At 44.0% G+C, this 18970-nt stretch overlaps 1 protein-coding gene across 1 annotated transcript; it reads left to right on the plus strand.

Moving 5' to 3' along the window:
- Positions 1-973: 973 nt before the first annotated feature.
- LOC104011907 (uncharacterized) lies at positions 974-17988 on the plus strand. The gene is made up of 23 exons (XM_087775607.1): positions 974-1287; positions 1376-1434; positions 1569-1661; positions 3339-3466; positions 4836-4982; positions 6144-6215; positions 7184-7351; positions 7444-7540; positions 8615-8832; positions 9966-10119; positions 10987-11195; positions 12433-12550; positions 13437-13642; positions 14276-14393; positions 14479-14645; positions 14770-14870; positions 14962-15083; positions 15202-15252; positions 15347-15530; positions 15613-15736; positions 16749-16845; positions 17056-17157; positions 17681-17988. The coding sequence occupies exons 1-22, from the start codon at positions 1259-1261 to the stop codon at positions 17136-17138; spliced, it is 2745 nt and encodes a 914-aa protein (XP_087631733.1). The 5' UTR covers positions 974-1258; the 3' UTR covers positions 17139-17157; positions 17681-17988.
- The last annotated feature ends 982 nt before the right edge of the window (positions 17989-18970 follow it).

An 18970-nucleotide genomic window follows, 5' to 3' on the forward strand; every position in this document is an offset into this window, starting at 1 on the left:
CAGCGAGTCCTGCGTGGGCTCATGAGAAGTTTGTTGCAGAAGTTGAATTTCAGCTCCCGCTGAATGAGAAAGGGTCTTGTGGCCAAAGGACATTAATTAGGAGATTGCTAAAGCCCCGGGGCTCCGCTCCAGAGCACTCACACAAGCGTGCCACCGGCTCCCTGCTGTATAAAGTGAGAGTGTCTGGCAGGGCGGTGGTGTGGGTTCTGCTGTTACTGTAGAGGTCCTCTGAGAGAGGGGGACAGAGGAGGAAATTACACTGATCGCACTGTCTCCTGTGAGAGGATGTGCCCACTGGCTTTTGTTTATCCCAAAGCGATGTGAAGTATACTATAAAAACAATCTCCTTTCTACAGCACAGCTCTGCTCATGCATGTGAACAAAAGTAAGGTAAGAATGGTTGGGTAATGCCCCAAAATAGGGACCAAAAGGAGATTGAGCCCTGGGTTTCAATGGCTAAAATGTCAACCTGAATGTCCTGTACTTCTCACCCCACTCGCAGTCCCAGAGCCACAGCTCCCACCAGGCACAATCACTTTCTCTTCCCAGGCAATATGTTTGGCCATTTACAGACCTGCACATGGTCTGACTGATCCAGAGATAGAGGACTACTTCTAAAAACAAAATGTTTTCACCAAAACACTCTCCAATAATCAAACAAATCAAAGGGCGACCTAACTGGATCCACAAAAGCAAAACGTGTAGCTGCCAAAAAACTGCTGTTATCTCTGGCATGGCTGGGTCACTGGGACATTTCACAGAAACAAAAATGTATTTCCTCTGTAGACCCAATTAAAATACCTGCAAAGAAATGTTTCATGTGCTCTTAAGACCTGAAGCCAAAGCTACCCAACTGGCTTGTAAGGAGTGAGATTACTTCCCAGGGGTTGATGGAAAGCACCGAGCACCCTCTGGTGCACTCATTAAAATTAGGCTCAGCAGCAGCATCTGACCTTGTAAATACCTGGCAGAAGGGTGCTCTGCCCTCCCAGCGAGAAGGAGGCTGCCTCCCACTGCCAGGAGCTCAGATAACGTTGGAGGGCACTGCAGGATTCAGCCCAGGCGTCCCTCCACGACAGAAGCCACCAGCCTCTCCTGATTCGCACACAAGGTTTGGAGAAGACAGCACAAGCTCTGTTGCAAAAGGTCAGCTATACCTTTCCTCCTGTGTCTGGCCAAGTTCCTTCTCCACAGCTGGGTCAGCTTTACTTCAAAGGGAGGAGGACTTTGCTGCCCATGCACAGGTCTCTGGAGACAGATGGAGGCTGTGGGTTACTTGCTATGCAGGTAATGAGACTTTGGTTGCTGCCTTGTTCCATTGTGATGGTTTTTTTCTCTGTTCACCCCGGCATTTGTTCATGTACTTATACTGCAGGATCTGGCTGCTTTTCTTGCTGTTCTGGCTGGGACAAGGAAGGCAGATGGCTCCCCCAGGTTGGTGAAACATCATAAAAGGATTGTGGGGAGAGGCAAGGATGAGAACTTGGTTATTTCGCTTGTAACAAGATGTGCCTCTTCTCTGCCCTCCAGTCTCACTGGCTCATCTGCTCTATATGTGCTCCCACCAGGTTTTGTAGAAAGCAGTTGCCACTCCAGGATTTTTTGGATGAAACTGAATAAACTCTTGCTCCAGGGAAAGTTCTTCCAGCTGGAAATAAATGGTGAGTCACAAGTGGCAGCCCTGAGTATGAGGAAGGCTGGGGTATCACCTAAGTGATCACGGTGTCTGTGATCTGGATGCTGCTGCCACCGACGCGATAATTGGTAACTGACCCCAAAGAACTTGCAAAACATCCTTGCCACCTAGACCTGGCCTCTCGCACCTCAATTTGACCAATATCCCTACAGATGAGTAAAGCTTGAGTCTACAGTCACAGTCCCCTTTGCCCCTTACAGCTAACATGTTGGGGAAAGGAGAAAGGATGGTCTCAGGAGGAAGGACTGACATTCGGCTTTCATTCTTTCTTCTGCTGAGCCCTTACACATGTCTAGCAAGGAAAACAAAGGCGACATTGCAGCTTGGATATGTCCTGGACAGCAGAAATGACAACGGCAGTGTAGGCTGGGAAATACCCAGAAAACACACTCTCAACGAGTGCTGAGTGAGTGCTGCAGCAATTAAAGGATTTTTTTTTTATTTCCTTTTTATTTAACACCACAGTGGCAGTTAAATACCCTATTTCAGATTGAACAAAAGGTTTTCATTTTGCTGAGGAAAACAAAAGTCTACTTAACCAAAATGAAAACCAGAAAATGTTCACATCAGATTGAAAAAAGTATGTGATTTCACCCCAAACCAGATTTTTTTCTGTTGAGATCAGTTCATTTTTTTCTGGGTTTTGGGTTTTTTCAATTGATTTGGAGGCAGAATTGAAAAAGTCAAGTACAGCAAGGGTGTGGGGAGAAGTGATAGCATTTATGAGAGCAACTGATATCGCTGGAAAAAACAGACCAGCCCTCAGGCACAAAAAGGTTGTTTGTTTCTTCCAGCTCTATCAGTTGGTCTCATAAAAGTTATTCCCTCTTCCAAAATTCTTCTCACTTATCTCCTTAGTCTATCCTGGCTGCAAGAACATATCTACTGAAACAGCAGTTATTAGTACTGTTCAACATATAAAGATGACAGACAAATCTAGAAATTACAATGGCAGCTAGTTAAACCCTATCTGTTTGTACAGATTCTTGTGTCTAACCCAAGACTAAAATAGTTCCTTAATCAGAGGGCAGATGATTAACAAAATATGATGTTATTAACTCTACCAGCATCAAGAGCTGAGCGCAACCAGCTCCCACAGTGCCTGTAATGTGGCTCCCCCACAGGTTTAACAGCACACAGCACCTTGCCAAGCAGAGATGAGCAGCAAACCTGACCAATTTGTAGAACTGCCCATCCAAAACAGGTCCGTGACTGCAGTCTTTGACTCTTTGACCAGAGTGAGCAGCAGATTATCACGACTCAAGGATTTTTAGAAATGGATGGGCTTAACAGCCCATAACTCTTTTCTGGAGAGTAAAATCAGGGAGGAAAAAATATATGTGGTGCGTCAGAGAAACTCTCCACAATAGTACTTCAAGGTGGCTGTGGCACAAGCCTCTGGACAGAAAGAAACGGGCATTAAAGTGAACATAATGTGGGTGAGCTTGAGACATGCCAGACTCTCTTATGCACTCTAACACATACCAGCACAGCTTTGCCAGCTCCTTAACAGCACGCATCACTGGAGAGCACCCAACCCAGCTGGACCTCTTTTCAGAGGAGAGCTGCGTGAGGTGGCAGCCCTCTGCCCCATGACTTACCCTGAGCTTTCCATCCCACACATCATTCCCTTTTTCTGTAGATCCTTATGCTGGCCCTGTTCTGCTGGATGAGAAACTAGCATCTCGCTGTGGCTATGTCCTGTCAGAAGACGTGTGGGGCAACCCCGTCTTCCGTGCATCAGTGCTTGGCTGTCATGTGGTCAACGAGGTAAGACCCAGAGACGGGCTTTGAAACAACTCAGACAGTACATCCTCTCCAAAAAGACAAGATTGAGATATTATACGGCATCCTAATGGCATGTTTTGAGAACTCAAGAAATAGTGAACTCAAGGAGTTAGTGTCGATGGTGTGTAGAAATGAATAGGCAAAGGCTCTCCAGTATGCAGTTTGTTCAGTGTGACTGACATGGGATTTCCTCTCTCCATGAAATGACACTTAGCCTAATGCTGCTGACTAGCTGCCAGTTCTCAAGCATATGCTTGTAGCTGCTGATTTGCCAGAGAGTTTCTTGAAACCCTCTCTGGAAAGAAGTAGGCATCTGCTTGAAAAAGCAACATTTGCAGTGTGATCCTGGCAGATCATTTTCTGGCTTAATTTGTGTGGTAATGTGCCTGTTAACACATGCCTAGGAACGTAGATCACACACATCTATTAGACCCAGATTTGTCTCACGTAACTTTAGCCATCTAAAAGATAATGTCTAGTCTAAACTAGTTGTTTACGCTTCCACAATAGTCAATGGAGAGAAACAGGCATCTCCGGAAGGTGATTCACCCCTTCCTAAAATATGTGTAAAAGTGTAGCCTGGATTTCTAATTTCTAAATGTTAGCTGAGATGAAATGTACCTAGAAACAGAACATATCAGAGTAGAAACTTCATTGCTTGTCCATGTTTAGTCTGGTTGGTCCTGGAAGCCCCACAGAAAAAATAAGGTAAAACTTTACGGGCAGAGGTTATGCTAACAAGAACAGGGGGTGTACAGTGTGCTGTGCAACGACCAAGATTTCCAGACTGGAAATTTCTCTGGAAAGGTTTTGCCTTTCTCTGTAGAAAAATACACATCCATATCAGACAGAAGCACAGTCCATGGCTTCATGTGTGGCTCCTGAAGAGGTGAAGGACCAAAAGCTAGTCTTATTGAAGCTAGTCAAGACAGACACTAAACAGCATTTGTAAGATAGATCTGAACTACCTACACCAAACTAAAAGATCCAGTACTTTCTCTCCATGAGGAGGCACATAGCAGTCATGAATGGGAGGAACACAAACCACATGGTGAGGCAGGTCAGCTCGTCCCCTGACTAGCTGCTCCTTAATACTGTGGCAAGAATAGTGCTGAGGTGTGATCTGAGGCAAAGGCTGTAAGTACTGAGGCAATGTCTCCGGCTCAGAAAGCCCCTGCACACAAACCACTCAAGATGGGTTGGTATGTTGGAGGAACTCTCACTACAGCTCTCAACCTGTTCTCATCATTATAAAGTACTCTCAGAAACAGGACACTGGGCTGGATGGTCCCATGCAGCCACTCCTGGGACTTTCCACACTATCTGCTGAATTGCCTGTTTTTCTTCTCAGGCAGATGAGCTGTTTTCACTGACTGTGAACATCAAGGTCTCCTCATTTTCCAGCATGAGGGCAGCTGTGACCTACACCTACCCTATGTACTGCTCCTATTCTTCCTGGGCTTCAAGAGAAATTGTGTGTGAAGAAAACTACATGGAGGTAAAAGCTTTCCCACTGAAGGTGAAGCTACATCCAAGCTCCCTGCCAGGCACAACCACCTCCACAAATTCCTGTCAGAAGCTGATTTTACACTATGTACCAAGCGTAATAGTGACCTGCTGATATTCAGCAGAGGGGGTAATTGCAGATGCTTATTAGTAACACATTTACATGTCATAGGTATTTTGAATGCAGTGAAATTCTGTTAACTGTACAGATGATGTAAGTCAAGCCACTGCAAGCAAATCAGCAGACAGGCAGGCCAACCTGTTTAGCTCACGAGAGTACCTTTATGTTATAAAGTGCTGCAGCATCTGTGAGAATGTCATCCTTATACTGAAATAATAAAACCTAGAGTTTGCAGAGCTGCGTCCCTGCTGCATCACATAACTCACAGGACATCATCATGAGCCAGAACCTGCCTCCTGCTGGGTGGTACGGTTTGGCTGTCCAGCCTGCTACCAGCACCTACACACCAAGGTAGGAATAAGGCACTGAACAAAACAAACTTCACTGCCTTTTGTATGCACCTACTATAGGCAGGACGAAGAAAGCATATTTCTCCTGTTAGGACTTAAGGCTGTACAGTCACATCTGGGTGCTGCAACACACTTAAACCATGGTACAGATGTCTGAGGCAAACACTGACTCCCAACTCAGTGTCCAGAACTCGCCTCACTCTGCAGCACATGCTGGCAAGATTTACACCATAGCACCTACCTTAGGTATTGGGGATCCAGCATTTTCAGGTGTTCAGCCTGCATGGGAAGAGAGAACCAGTCCTGTTAAAGCCAACAGCCTGCTTCCCTATACCTCTGGTGGCGAGACCCAGATGCCCCTGAAAGTCTCCAGAGTGGGATCTAGTTTACCGCTTACCAGATATGAAACAGGACTTTTGATTTACCTGGTTATACACAAAGTATTGCCTCTGCTGTACATGCACCCCGATAAATGCCATGGCTTTAACTTTCATTTTAAAGCCACAGAAATTACCACCATCAAGAACCTCTTTGGAAACACTTTAATCACCTCCAGTGAATGTAAATTGCTAAATCCTGACAGACACTGGAGAAGAAATCTGAAAGCCCTCTCTCTGCTCCCCATCCCTGTAATGATGCTGAAGATTTGTTTGCTCCCAAAGGATCTCCTCTGTGTCCCCAGGTGTCAGTGAAGACTGATGTTCCTGCAGTTTCAAATGACTACACCGTAGCATGGATGTCAGCACTGCCAGAGGTATGAAGGGGACTCTTTCCTAACAGTTCCTAGCCTGCCTCTTCTCACTAGTCTCATGAGTCATTCTTGGGGCATAGCTCCATCTCTGTCGAAAAAAGGGAGATGGCAAAGACGCCATCAAGTGTTGAAAAACCTCTCAAGTTTTCTTACAGCTCTAGACTACAAAAAGACATTTAGGTGGGAGAACAGAGCCATATGCTTGTTACATTAGTGGAAACTGAGTTCAAGACAAACAAGGGTAGGTGGTTCTTCACACAATGGGTAGTGAATCTGTCAAACTCCTTGCCAAAAGATGTTATGGCTGCTAAAAGCTTGCTTGATCTCAAGGAGAGTCTGGAAAAGTTGACTGAAGAGAAATCCAATAAGACACGCAAAATAGAGAGAAGCTACAGATAGCTCAGGAGTCCCTGCACTGAAAATTATTTGAGGCTGGAAAGTATTAAGGGGAAATATATACGCTTGTCCTATTTTTCTCATGTCTTACTTGCTCCTTATGCCCATTTTTCCTTTTGACTATCCTCCCACATGGTTAGCATTTCAGGAGACTCTGTTCTAGACCAGTACAGACATTCCTCTCTTCTTATCTTTGACGCAGTATGGCTACATACTATAAAAGGTAGCCTGTCATTTGGCCTCTGGACTGCTCATGGACAATGGACAGACATGAAGGCAATCATTTTATTAACAGCACAGACATTTTGTCCAAGGGGATTTGTTCAAGGCCACCAGTCTAAGTTTCTTCCAGGGCTGCTATAAGACTATCTATCTCTAAAGATGCCTTAAAGAGCTATAGAATTCCTTATTTTTATATATATATCAAGGGTATTTCTTCTCTGGGGTGAACTAGTAGTGTCCAGTGTCACTTCAGTTACTCCAGCTTCTAACAGGAAAATAGGTGCTACAATATCATAGTTTTTTAAGAGACTTTGATAGACTTAGATCTGATGCAGCTCATCTCTCTCTTACAGACTCAAAATGTTGCATACCAGCTATGGCAACTGATGTTTGTTTCTCCATCAGGGAGAAAGAGAATAACGGTAAGCGATGCAACAAAACTGGGCTACAGCTTCAATAATACGCTGTCCCGAGTGTACCTCCGTGCACCGTATCACAGCAACGAGTCTGACATCAGCGTGGTGAGTTGTTGCTCTCAAATGGACACAAAACTGTGCTGTTTCCACTGCCTCTCTAGAACATCAGTTCTCTTTTTCTGCCTGCATCCCAACAGGTCAGTGGTGTAAATATGAACATGGTCACTTCTACTTCCATGTACAGGCAGCGGTGGCTGCTTTTGCTGATCGACACGACTGTCTCCTGTCCTGTTGGTAAGGATTTCTTCCTTTTTCACCAAAAATAACCACCTAAGGAGCTAGTAGAAAACACAGTCTCCCCATGTTCCTGTGACCTACTCTGCAAGACAAGAGGTTTACAAGCTGCCCTCAGAGTAACATGAGCCAAAAGTCCATGGCTTTAGTCCCGGACAAACATGTTCCCTGCTGTGATGCTACATTACTTGTGTTCCCAGTCCAGTGTCATGCCTTGTCTCTCGTTTCTCAAACCCCCACGTTAGATGCAGGGAACTGGAGACAAGTAAAACAACTGCTGCAGAAGGGCCAGGGAGCCTCCCCTGGGCTAATGCCATCGCCTTGGCTCTCCCCTGTCATATAAGTCTAGTCATTTAACAGGCTGCCCAGGGAAGTGGTTGAGTCTCCATCCCTGGAGGCATTTAAAGGACGGGTAGATGTGTTGCTTAAAGACATGGTTTAGTGGTAGACTTGGCAGTGTTAGGTTAACGGTTGGACTCGATGATCTTAAGGGTCTTTTCCAACCTTAATGATTCTATGATTCTATTATTCTAAGTCCACACAGGGGATGCAACTCTGCATCCTTGGGACTTACCTTGTCCTTTTCTCTGGAGAGGCAGAACTTGCCTGGCTTTTTGCAGAACAGTGGTGGCTGCACCTTCTGTCTCTCACAGAACGGTGTTAATGTGAACAACTGATGGGGAAGCAGGAGGTTTTAAGTTGTCATGATCTTGAAGCCAATATTTCAAGGAGAAGATCCAAACAGGTGGTTTTGTGCCCTATTCCTTTTGCCAGTAAGGCAAAACTCCTGGGACGAGAAGGACAACAGAGCAGGTAGCTGGGAGCATGACTGTCAGTTCTTCTGAATAAATTAATTAGTCACCTGAAACTGGTAATTCAAGTCTACTTCGAGCACCAGGGTTTCTGTGGCAAAATAGCCATCAGTTGGCTAATATCCTACAAGGTGTTTCATTAGTGAAAGCTGTAAAGGTACCCTGGTGAAAAGGATTCAGGGAAAGACAGTCGTTGCAGAGTGAAGATTGACTGGTAACACCAATTACCCGGTCTTCTGGGACTGTCTATCTAACTCAACAGATGGCATCAGTTTCACTGATACTACGCTAACATGGACTGTGCCAAGTGTTATCCCCACATTAGTGGTTCAAGAATCTACCTTTCTATCTAAAAACATTTTAATGGGAGTTGATGATCGAGTCGTAGTAAGTCCGGAGGAGAAGAACTACTTACTGGAGCACAATGAGACACACATCAGAGTAACTGTCCCTATTGGAGCAGAAGGAGGCAAGCTAAAGGTTAGTATGAACCTGTCACACACTGACACATTTGAGGGCCTGCACCATGAAAGATGTTTCTAAATCATGATCATTCCACATCATTCCAAATAGTGACTGATTGGTGCTTAAAATCCTCAGATATAAGAAATATTTGAAGAGCTAGATGCTCCTTTTCTGTGTTTTGAAAGCACTTACTCAGAAATTAAGTATCTATGATTACAAAACATGATAGAAGCAAGAGACTGTCTTTTGTTAATAATCTAAAATACATACTAATAAATTAAGAGTGAAGGGATTTCTGAGTTCAGTTAGCTATGATGTTACGTTATGAAACTAATCCTGGTAAAATTCTGGCCTGGGTCAGGGAGTAATTTCCCAGACAATTCCCATGCAGACAGCATGAGTTAGCATGGCACAGGTTCCCAGCATCTAGTCTGGGTGCAGCCATCTGCTGTGGACATAGTATATTCCTTGTCAATCCATAATTTATAGGTACAGACGCAGTGTCGAAAGAAATGTTCAGTAGAACAGAATAGAATGGTTTGGGTTAGAAGGGACCTTTAAAGATCGTCTAATCCAGTCCCCCTGACATGGGCAGGAACATCTTTCACTAGATCAGATTGCTCAAAATTCCATCCAACCTGACCTTGAAAACTTAGGGCTCTTTACCAGTTCCATTTGTGCAGATGACATTGGAGTGATTTTTACTTATCCCCTTCAGAAGTTCACTTTTTTCTGTATCAGTAGACACTTACATCACTCTGTGTATTGTAACACCAGACAGGCTTGGTCTGAAGAACCGTTGGAAGCACTGACAAACTTTCAGAGTGAACTGGGACAGAATGAGAGACATGACTGGTAATCCAGGGATTGTAAAAAAACAAATGCAAATATGGTTACTTACTAAACTTAATGAGGACCCCTCCCCAAACCTGATACTTCCTTACTGAGAATCTCAGCAGTATTGGAGCCAAACATGGACCAGAAAAATGGGCCAAGTAGACAAACAAACAAGCTCCCCTAGGAAAATCCATCCCAAACTGTACTAGAATACCATTTTCTCTTTCTAGTGTGAGAATTTTAACCATATTCAGTCATTCTTCTATTGAGCTATTGAGAATTAAGACTTAATCACAAATTTTACCTCCTAGAGCTCCATATCTGGTGGTGTATATGGGGTCATTTACAGCATTGACTTGTTTTTGGAGCACACGTGGACAGATGCAGATTGGCAAACCACAAAGTATACTGTCATCAAATCCATCACCACACCTTTCATGCCACAAATACCAACTGTTACCAACAGTAAGTCATTCCTCTCATTGACTTTTACCAATCTCTCACTTTTCCTGTGTTATACATTGCTCCATTTGACCTCTGCCACACACCTACATTCACTAGAATGTTCTCAACTCCCACTTCCAATTTGCTAGCCAAAGTCAAGATTCAAGGTATAAAATATCCCAGACCTTTAGCCTTAATGGACGCACCATTTATCACCCGTCATTATAGGAAGAAATGAAAATTATAAGTTGCTGATAAGAATGTAAACATTTCTCTCACACTAACATCCAGATTGTTCCAATGAGCACTGGGACCCTAGAATAAAGATGTGTTGTGCAATTACCAGATTGGGGAGAACTGTCTGAGGACAGCGCTCGTTGATGGCATTTTCTCCCCCAGACTGCCAGCATTTGTTATCTTGGGAGCATATTGAGATCATTGTGCCATCCAATGGTGCAGTAATGTTTTTTTAATGGTATTTTCCAATGCGTTAAGACACTAAACATCTTTGGAGCTGTCTGGATAACTGATATAGAAAAAAACAGGAGCCTCAGCATACATTATGATAGTTTTCCATATTTTATGTCGCTGAACTAGATTCTAGATTTCTTTATAGGAAAGTCATTGCACATCTTAGTGCACCTCTAGAAAGTTACTGAACCCACTTTCTATCAAGTTGTATGTATTTGTTGTTAATCTCCTGCAGCTTGAAGCAATTCTCATGTACTCAGGGTATTTCAGATCTGACTAGAACACAAACACTCATTAATCAGAGCCATTAAAGAGATGGCTGTTGGCTAAGTTTCCTGGAACTTGAATGGGAGGCCACCCCAACCGTCTTCGTTACTTCGTCCACATCAGCAGTAATTTGATGTTCTCTCCCTGCAGATACTCTGCCAGAGGAAAGGCTATTTAATGTTGCATTTGGACACTTTCTTCCCGATGTCTCTCTGGTGGCAATCGCAATAGGAAATGTGCCATTTACCCTGAGGGAAGCACAGCACCACGGGTTTAAGATTTATGAAACTCTCTTTCCTAATAGAACGAAAGGATTTATCCTGGAAGTCTCTTTTGATGATCCGTATGTCCTAAAGGAGGTAAGATATAGCAGGTCACTTCAGCAGCTGAGTGGAGGAGGTAGGGCAGTCCCTTTTCAGAACATAGTCTGGCTTTTATTAACCAATAACTGTTCCTTGATCACAAAGGTGTCACTGAATCTGAGCTCATCTGAATTAAGAATAGAGGCTTGTATGTCCCCACCTTGCTCTCCCTAGGTCTCTGGGAGACATGCAGCATCAAGTGTGATTAGATGGTAAGAAATATGACTTCCTTTAGTGTCTGTCAGCATGGCTAATGTCCGAGCGCACGCCCAGCAGGAAGAGGTTTGTCAAAGGTCTATTAAATGCTGTCCCTTGAAATAGTAGTTCCTTGGAAAAATAAATCAATTATTGCAATCCTGAAAACACCAGTTACCAACATCCAGTAATTCCTGAACCTACTGTTTATGCAGAGCCATTTGATCACTGGCACAGGCCATGCAACGTGCGAGCATGTACAGGCAGGCTCAGGGTATTCTAAATGTAATTTTGTTAAGCTTCAGACCATTTGTAATCTAAATATTTGTTAAAAGTATAAACTCACAGAGGGAATTCAACCCCTCATTTCAGTTGGAGGATGCATAACTGCAAGTCCTCTACCACTGTTTCAACCAAATCACACAGAGCTGCAATGCTATTTTCTGTTACAAGGAACAACACTGTGAACGCACAGGATCAGGTCTTGCGCAAATAGTTTTCAGGCTGCAGTCAAACCACAGTTAAATTGCATTAAGGATCAAAGCAAGCCAAAAATGTTCAGAAGTATTTCTTTCAGGTTGAACAGCAGGTTTTGATTTGGGAGCACTGTTAGTGAAGTAGAGGAGGATATTGAGATGGATCTTTCATAGCATCTCCTCACACCTTCTGCTTTACTGATTACTTACTCTCCAGGGTTCAGCCCACACTCTGAGTAAAGAAGAATAAGGATTTGGACCCGGATCTCCCTCTATGAGCTTTCACCAGTGGGCTACAGAGGAAACACCACTGTGTTCACATCTGCCTCCATTTTCTGAACAGGCACTACATTCTCCACATTTATGTTTGGCTGAAAGAGCTGTTGAATCCAGTCCAGATTTCTGAATAGTTTTAGGCCAACTGAAGCGATGTTTTTGGAGACTGAGCTATTTGCAGGGGAGAGGAGGGTGTTGGAATAACTATTTAGTGCTGCTCAACATATACATGCCTGTCTGTGCTGGAAGCCATTGCTACTGCAGCCTTACACTTCTCTCTCTTTCAGTATGTGAATAGAAATGAAACAAAATATACCCTCCTTATTAACTACACTATGAGCGTGGGTCCGGAGATGACACTTTATTATCATTCGGCAGAGGTGGAGTGTGTGGTTGCTGATATCGGTAAGCTTTCCCCTGATATTAACTGGTTTGCATCAACAGCATGGATCAGATTTTCATTGAATTCAGTGAGAACGGCATTAGACTGAGGATGAGAGCTTTTGGGAAAACCCCACCCTTCAATAGCTCATTATTGGTAACATAGCCAACTTGCTGCTTTTCTGATGGCAGGTCTTCTGCATACTGGCAAGACAGTCTGCCCTCAAGACACTGAGAGCAATAAAAACTAGTGTGTAGAAGAAGTTGGCTTGCTAACTCAGTGAACAAGATGCCTCATAACTTGAACATACATCTACTGGCAAAACTTTCAGACATTGCTATGAATTTCAGTTTGTCCTCAAATGCAATTCTGCCTCTGAGTCCAGGGCAGAACTCAACTGACTCAAATAAATTGCTGTGAACTCCAAAGACAGCATTTCTGTAAGGAGAAAATCATCCACTAAGTGATGTACTTAGCAGATTACTGAAACAGTCAGGAGGTCTGATTGGTATTTTCTCAAACTTCTTAGATTTTGGACGCCATGAAGGTGACAGAGTCTCCTCACTGTCCTATTTTATCTTTGAAATAGCTCTGGCTTCAACCCAAAGAAGGCAGACCAAAAAAATAGATGTACATACATAGCTCAGCTTGCCTTACTGAAACGGGGAGTAGTCCTGGAAGCAGGCTGGCAGGCCACTGCTGAAGCACGAGGATTCCCAATCCCATCGCTTGTGAGCTGCTACATCCACAACACAGCCAAAGCCCTGCCGTTGATGCCAGTATGCACGTAATGGTGCTGCTGCGGTGCCAGTGCAAAATTTACCCATGATAGAAATCCCTGCCTGGGCCAAACATCATCACTCAAACCTTCCTTTGTTGCTAACTCTTCATCCCACCTTCTTCCCGCAGAACTACCAGAAGCAGTTGGTTACTGTGATGAAGAAAACCTGTATCTAGCCATCCCTACTTTTGGCTTGCACCAGTATTGGAACCTGTATCTTGGCAACAAGCTCCTGAATCGGCATGTTGCGCTTACCAATGGGTATCTTGCAGCTACCAATTCTACACACCTGATCTTGCAAATACCTCTGTTTGCTGTGGGAGTTATCTATGAGGTACATGAACTGTATAGTAAAGCCTTCTTTAAAGCACATAGGACTGTTTGCTCATACAGCCACAGGCCTACTGTCACAGCTTATAGTGCTGTAGTATTACACATATTGGAAAACTTCCAGAGGGAAGGACTCTAAGCCAGTGCAAGTAGGACAAGAGGTATGGGACATGGACACTTCTGGTAATGCCATGTGTTATGTAATCTGCAGTGCTAAGTTGTCTCTAAAAGATATGCACCAAGTCTTCAAAAACAAACTCCCCAGTATTTTTAGTAAGATGAGGCAAAATGTCCCATCTGCACTGAGCCAGAAACAATATTTCAATATGGCTTTTATGAAAGAAGCTCTTTTAAAGGAGCATTTTGTAGAAATGTTAAGACATGGCAGGGGAAAATTGATGCTGTAATAAACATTTGAACTATTCTACAACAATCAGCCAAAATTTATCTCTGTGACAGCGACCAATTAATTCATACAAGAAAACTTCTGCCCCCGTATTGCATCAGGCTCGAGTCTTCACACTGACTTAACACGTGTGACTTGTTAGTATTCCAGCAGTACAAACTAAAGAGCAGAACTTTGTACACATGGATCACATGCCTTAACAGGAGACCTCTTCCATCCCCTCCTTCACAGGAAGTGTCCTTTCAGAAAATTAAAGCAAGGTTTGATGTTTCTCTAAGGAAAGTGAGAACTATGGAGACCTTAGAGATGTTCTCTGTTAGGTGCAGTTTTCATTCTTCAGCATTTATAAGTAAGTAAGTCATACAACTGATCAACCAATAAAAAGATCTGTGATTCTTTCTTTGAATTTATAATCAACTCTCTGATTTTCTCAGTATGCCACCCAGATGGTACCATAACGATATCTGCCCAAATGAAGACAGTTCCTGCCATTGATATGAGTAAAACCAAACTAAGGGATAGCTCTTGCAAGCCTAGAGAGTATAATGAAGGACATGCCTTCTTCAAGTTCCACGTCACTACCTGTGGTACTTCAGTAAGGGTAAGCCCACGGCCGGAGCAGATACATCTGCTGAAAGTCTCTGTCTCTCCTGCATTTTCTCTTTTGTTCCCCTGCCCCAGCTCCTGAGAAGATTCAATTTTTAATGAGCTTCCCATATGCACAGTTTGAAGGTGATCACATTATTTATGAAAATGAAATCTCTTATGAGAAAGAGACTCTTCCAGGACAGAGCATACCGATAATCACAAGAGATCCAGACTACAGGTAGGAGCTGCTGCTCACTGACACTGCTCACTTTGGTACAGCTGCTGGAAAGTAAAAGTGAACACAAAAATTACCCTTTCTCCTATTACAGACTAACAGTCTTGTGCTACTATCGAGCAAAAGAGACCGTAGTGCTAGGTGCCTTTGCTAGTGATCCATCCACATCACCTCCCTTTGGCTCCGGTACGATGGTACCAAGATCAAATACTGCAGGTAGGCAATTCTCTTCCTCCATTTTTCAACTTCTGTGACTCTTTCATTTGTAAGTTTGCTTGTTAAGACATGCCCTGCTTCCTACTAAAGAACCTCACTAACATTTCCTTTTCTGCAGTATACAGAAGGGTAAGACAAGCCTTGAATGTAGTTTCAAGAGTGTCCAAAGGTAAGTCTCCTCCTACGAAAATCAGAAAATTTCCAAATATGTTCTAATTTAAATAAAATTAAACAACAACAAAATCCCCTGACTTTTTCTCGAGATGAATCTTTCATGGAATTCTACAAGCCTAACATGGCAATACTCAAGCGACCTGTGGAGCCTGTGTTTCTTGAGGTGGAGCTGAAAGACGAGAGCCCCGACACTGAGTTATACCTGGAAAACTGCTGGGTAACCAGGTCTTTGGACTTCAACAGCACCCCGAGATGGAACATCACCGTGGATGGGCAAGTAGTTATTGAATGATCAATGCGCTCATCAGCGAAGCCCTAATTTCTTCTAGATCTGTTGACCTGTTCTTTCAAATAGGTGTGAGATTAACGGCAGCGAGTATGTTGCAAAGTTCTGTCCAGTAGCTGTTAGCCCCAGGGTGAGACACCCTTCTCATTTTAAAAGGCTAGCAGTAAGGACCCTGGCGCATCGACCGGAACAGGTAAGATTAAGTGAAAGGGTCACCTCCCATGCATGGACCCTATCCTCTACACTTCTTAAGACCATTTTAAAAATAGCCAATTTAAACACCTCGCAGACTCAAGACCTAGCCAGCATTCAACCCAAGTAGCCTGACAGGTGTGCAGCTTTAATTTAGTTCTCTTCTCAAATCTGCTCTGCAACACAGTTTCAGTGACTTGAGATTGGACTGGCTAGAGTAAACAAGAGTTTGGTATGTAAATATGATTTTTATATGCCGTTTCTGACTTTTTATAGGATCGGATTCATAGCACTTCAGCTCAGAAAGTCTAGAACAGAAAAGTCAAGTTAGATGCCATAATATCCACATGAAGTTCGGCTTTGTTGTCTCTCACCCATCCCAGCCAGTCAACCATCTCCCCCGATGCCAGCCCAGTGGGCAGGGAAGAAGAGGCATGTGGGTCTGGTCTTACACTTTTGAGGTTCTGTGCCCCTCTAACAGGTCTAAGAAGAGCAAAGAAAACCCCAGGACAGTCACCTGAGGATGCTTTGCTTCTAGTGCACCCAGTTGCATGGATTCTAGCACATGTACTGTTACAAGCCATGGCAGTACCCCTGCCTGGGCAGCTTAAGTAACCACATAATTTTTTGACTTGGCCTTTCATAAGCAGTTCAACTCATGAACTTGCTAGAAATGAACATGATGCAATTCTGGCTTGCGCTGCTTCCTAAGTGCGCAGCTGCATCTAGCACTAGATTGAGTTTCTGTCTAGCTTTGATGCATAGCCTCACTGCAGCTCGTGAGGTTTTAACTTCTCCTGTCTCAGCCTCTCAGTTACCAAACTGCCCGAGGGCTTCTTTGACACCATATTTGAAATTCAAGGCAGGTTCAGCTAGAAGGTGCTGCATGCAAGTGGTCAGACAAGCCTAAGTCTAATCAGATGTAACTTCTGCAAAAGGTGGACAAAAGACAAAACGATGATCTGCAAAGCAGGATTTGATATGGACCAAGTGGTACTTGTTCTTCTTCTCAGGTGTATGTGCACTGTTTGGTGGCAGCGTGCCCTCCCACCAACACACCACCTGGCAGCCCCTGCAGAGGACAGAGCAGCACAAGCAGGGAGAGGAAGGGTAGGTGTTCAGCAGAAAAAGAGCCATTGCAAAGCACTCCTGACCTGATGTTATTAAGGGATTTAGGGCCTCTGGTTTTGGCATCTGAAGTGCCTTGAATATGGACTGTGTAACATTACCTTTAGTTCATACTTTAATACATTAGCACTTAACGTGCAGCATGTATGTATTCTTTAAAAAATACACAAATACACTGTGTACCATTCTCAGCCTTTCCAGGTCACTGCTCAGCCATTCTCCAAGGCTACGTACTTGCTGGACCAGTCCAGATTGTTGATCCAGATCTAAGATGACACATGTAAACTGAATTTGGTAAGAACACCAGGCCCTGCTTACTCACCTAGAGAGGTCACCACGCTTTGTGGCACAAGCGGTGCATAGCCTGTCCTTCAAGACCTGAGAACTGTAAGTTCTGGGACATGAACTAGGGAACAGGCAGGGTTTGCAGTCTCCTGGTCTAATCTTGAGCCCATAAGAGAGGGAAGAAGGAGAGCTACCCGCCAAGCCAAACACAGGTGGCATAGCTCTGGAGAAGATGCCAGCAGTAGAGCAGGGCATGTTGGAGTTGGGCTGTAGCAGGCAGTTTTGGAACCAGATATTATTTCAACAGATTTTCAACTGGACTACCCCCAGTTTGGAAGAAAATGGATCCAAAATTTTAGAAACAAACACTAAGGCACAAATCACTGCCATATTCCAAATTCTTTTGAAGGGCCCAAATCCTCCAAACTGTTAGGGTTTACCCTATAGCTTCATCTGCCCTTGGAGAACCAGAGCTGTTCATCCGTGTGCTCCAGCCTCACTCCTCACTTCACTGTGTGTGTGTCTCCCACAGCGCCTGAAGGCTCTGCTGTCCTGGCTGCTTCCCAAACGGTGTAACCAGACACAGGAGCTACCTCTTTCAGTGACCACCAGAACTACCTTGCTTGAAGGGAAAAGACCAGACGGTGGGACTCAGGACAGCACCACAACACTGGAAAGTGCTAGGGTCTGCTAACAGGATTAGTAAATGTTGTAACCTCTGTTGTGGCTCTCTGAAGTGGCTACAAAAGAAAACTTACCAGAAAATAACCCAAGGCTGCAAAATAACAGTTCTTGTTTCTTCCAGCTGTTGAAATACGGACTTGCAGATCACTAAAATTATTCCAGCCCTGATTATGGCTGCTTCTTGTAATATTTCATAAAGTGACTGCCAATCCTCCCCTGTGAATGTAAAGCGCAAATCCGAAAAATCAAATAAAAATGCATACAAAGTAATGTAAGTGCAGAACATCTCCTTGCTAATGTGCAACAGCAACCATCTGGTGTACCAATGTTGGCTTCAAAGAGCCAAGCAATCTGCTACTTAGGGCCTCTTCCACGTGCAACGCAATGGCATACGTTTTTTTCCCATTAATGCAGATTTTTGTCTATAACATCGCATTGACCTGAGCACCTTGGAAACCTGTTAGTTCCTCACTTTCCTCTCACCTGCCCCTGTGTGGAAAAGGCTAACTACAAAATGGGAGAAGACAGATACTAACATGAGTAAAAAGGACAACTTATCTGGTATTTTGTTTTCTGTGCCCACAGAAAACTTTTTTTTTAATTATTTTCTAGAGATCAAGGACAAACCAGACACATGACCACCTGTAATCACTCTCAGGAGGTGCCTACACCATAACTGAAGGTGTGCCTGCTGTTCAACAGCAGTGAAGAGGGGGCAGTTGCGCCGATGCCGGCTAACAGCGCACACGTGTGCAGTCTCCAGTGGGTTTGCACAGCTCGTACAGCCTCGGTCTTCACAGGCTGGCTGGTTACACACGCTGATTAGCGCATATACGTGGCACGCTTCCCAAAAGCTGCAGTCATGCCTGTGCTGATTGCTGAATAAATGTAGTCTTAAAGCTGTATCTACTGAGGGACTAAGTTTTGTAAAAAGGAACGGGAGGGTTCTGGGATCCCAAGACCCCTTCAGCGGCAGCCTGGGAGATGCCTTCCCCTCTGCTGTATGAGCAGTGCACTCTACCGTCCGGAGCTGACACTACAGAGTCAAGCAAGCTTACTGCTCCCACACGTTTTCCAAGAGAGCACATTCCCCATTTTTAATGTTAACAGCAACAAACTCATCAGTTTAGGTTAACTT

Source organism: Nipponia nippon, unplaced genomic scaffold (assembly GCF_047370975.1).
Source record: "Nipponia nippon isolate SJK-2023a ecotype South Korea unplaced genomic scaffold, ASM4737097v1 scaffold_4, whole genome shotgun sequence".
Lineage (NCBI taxonomy): Eukaryota > Metazoa > Chordata > Aves > Pelecaniformes > Threskiornithidae > Nipponia > Nipponia nippon.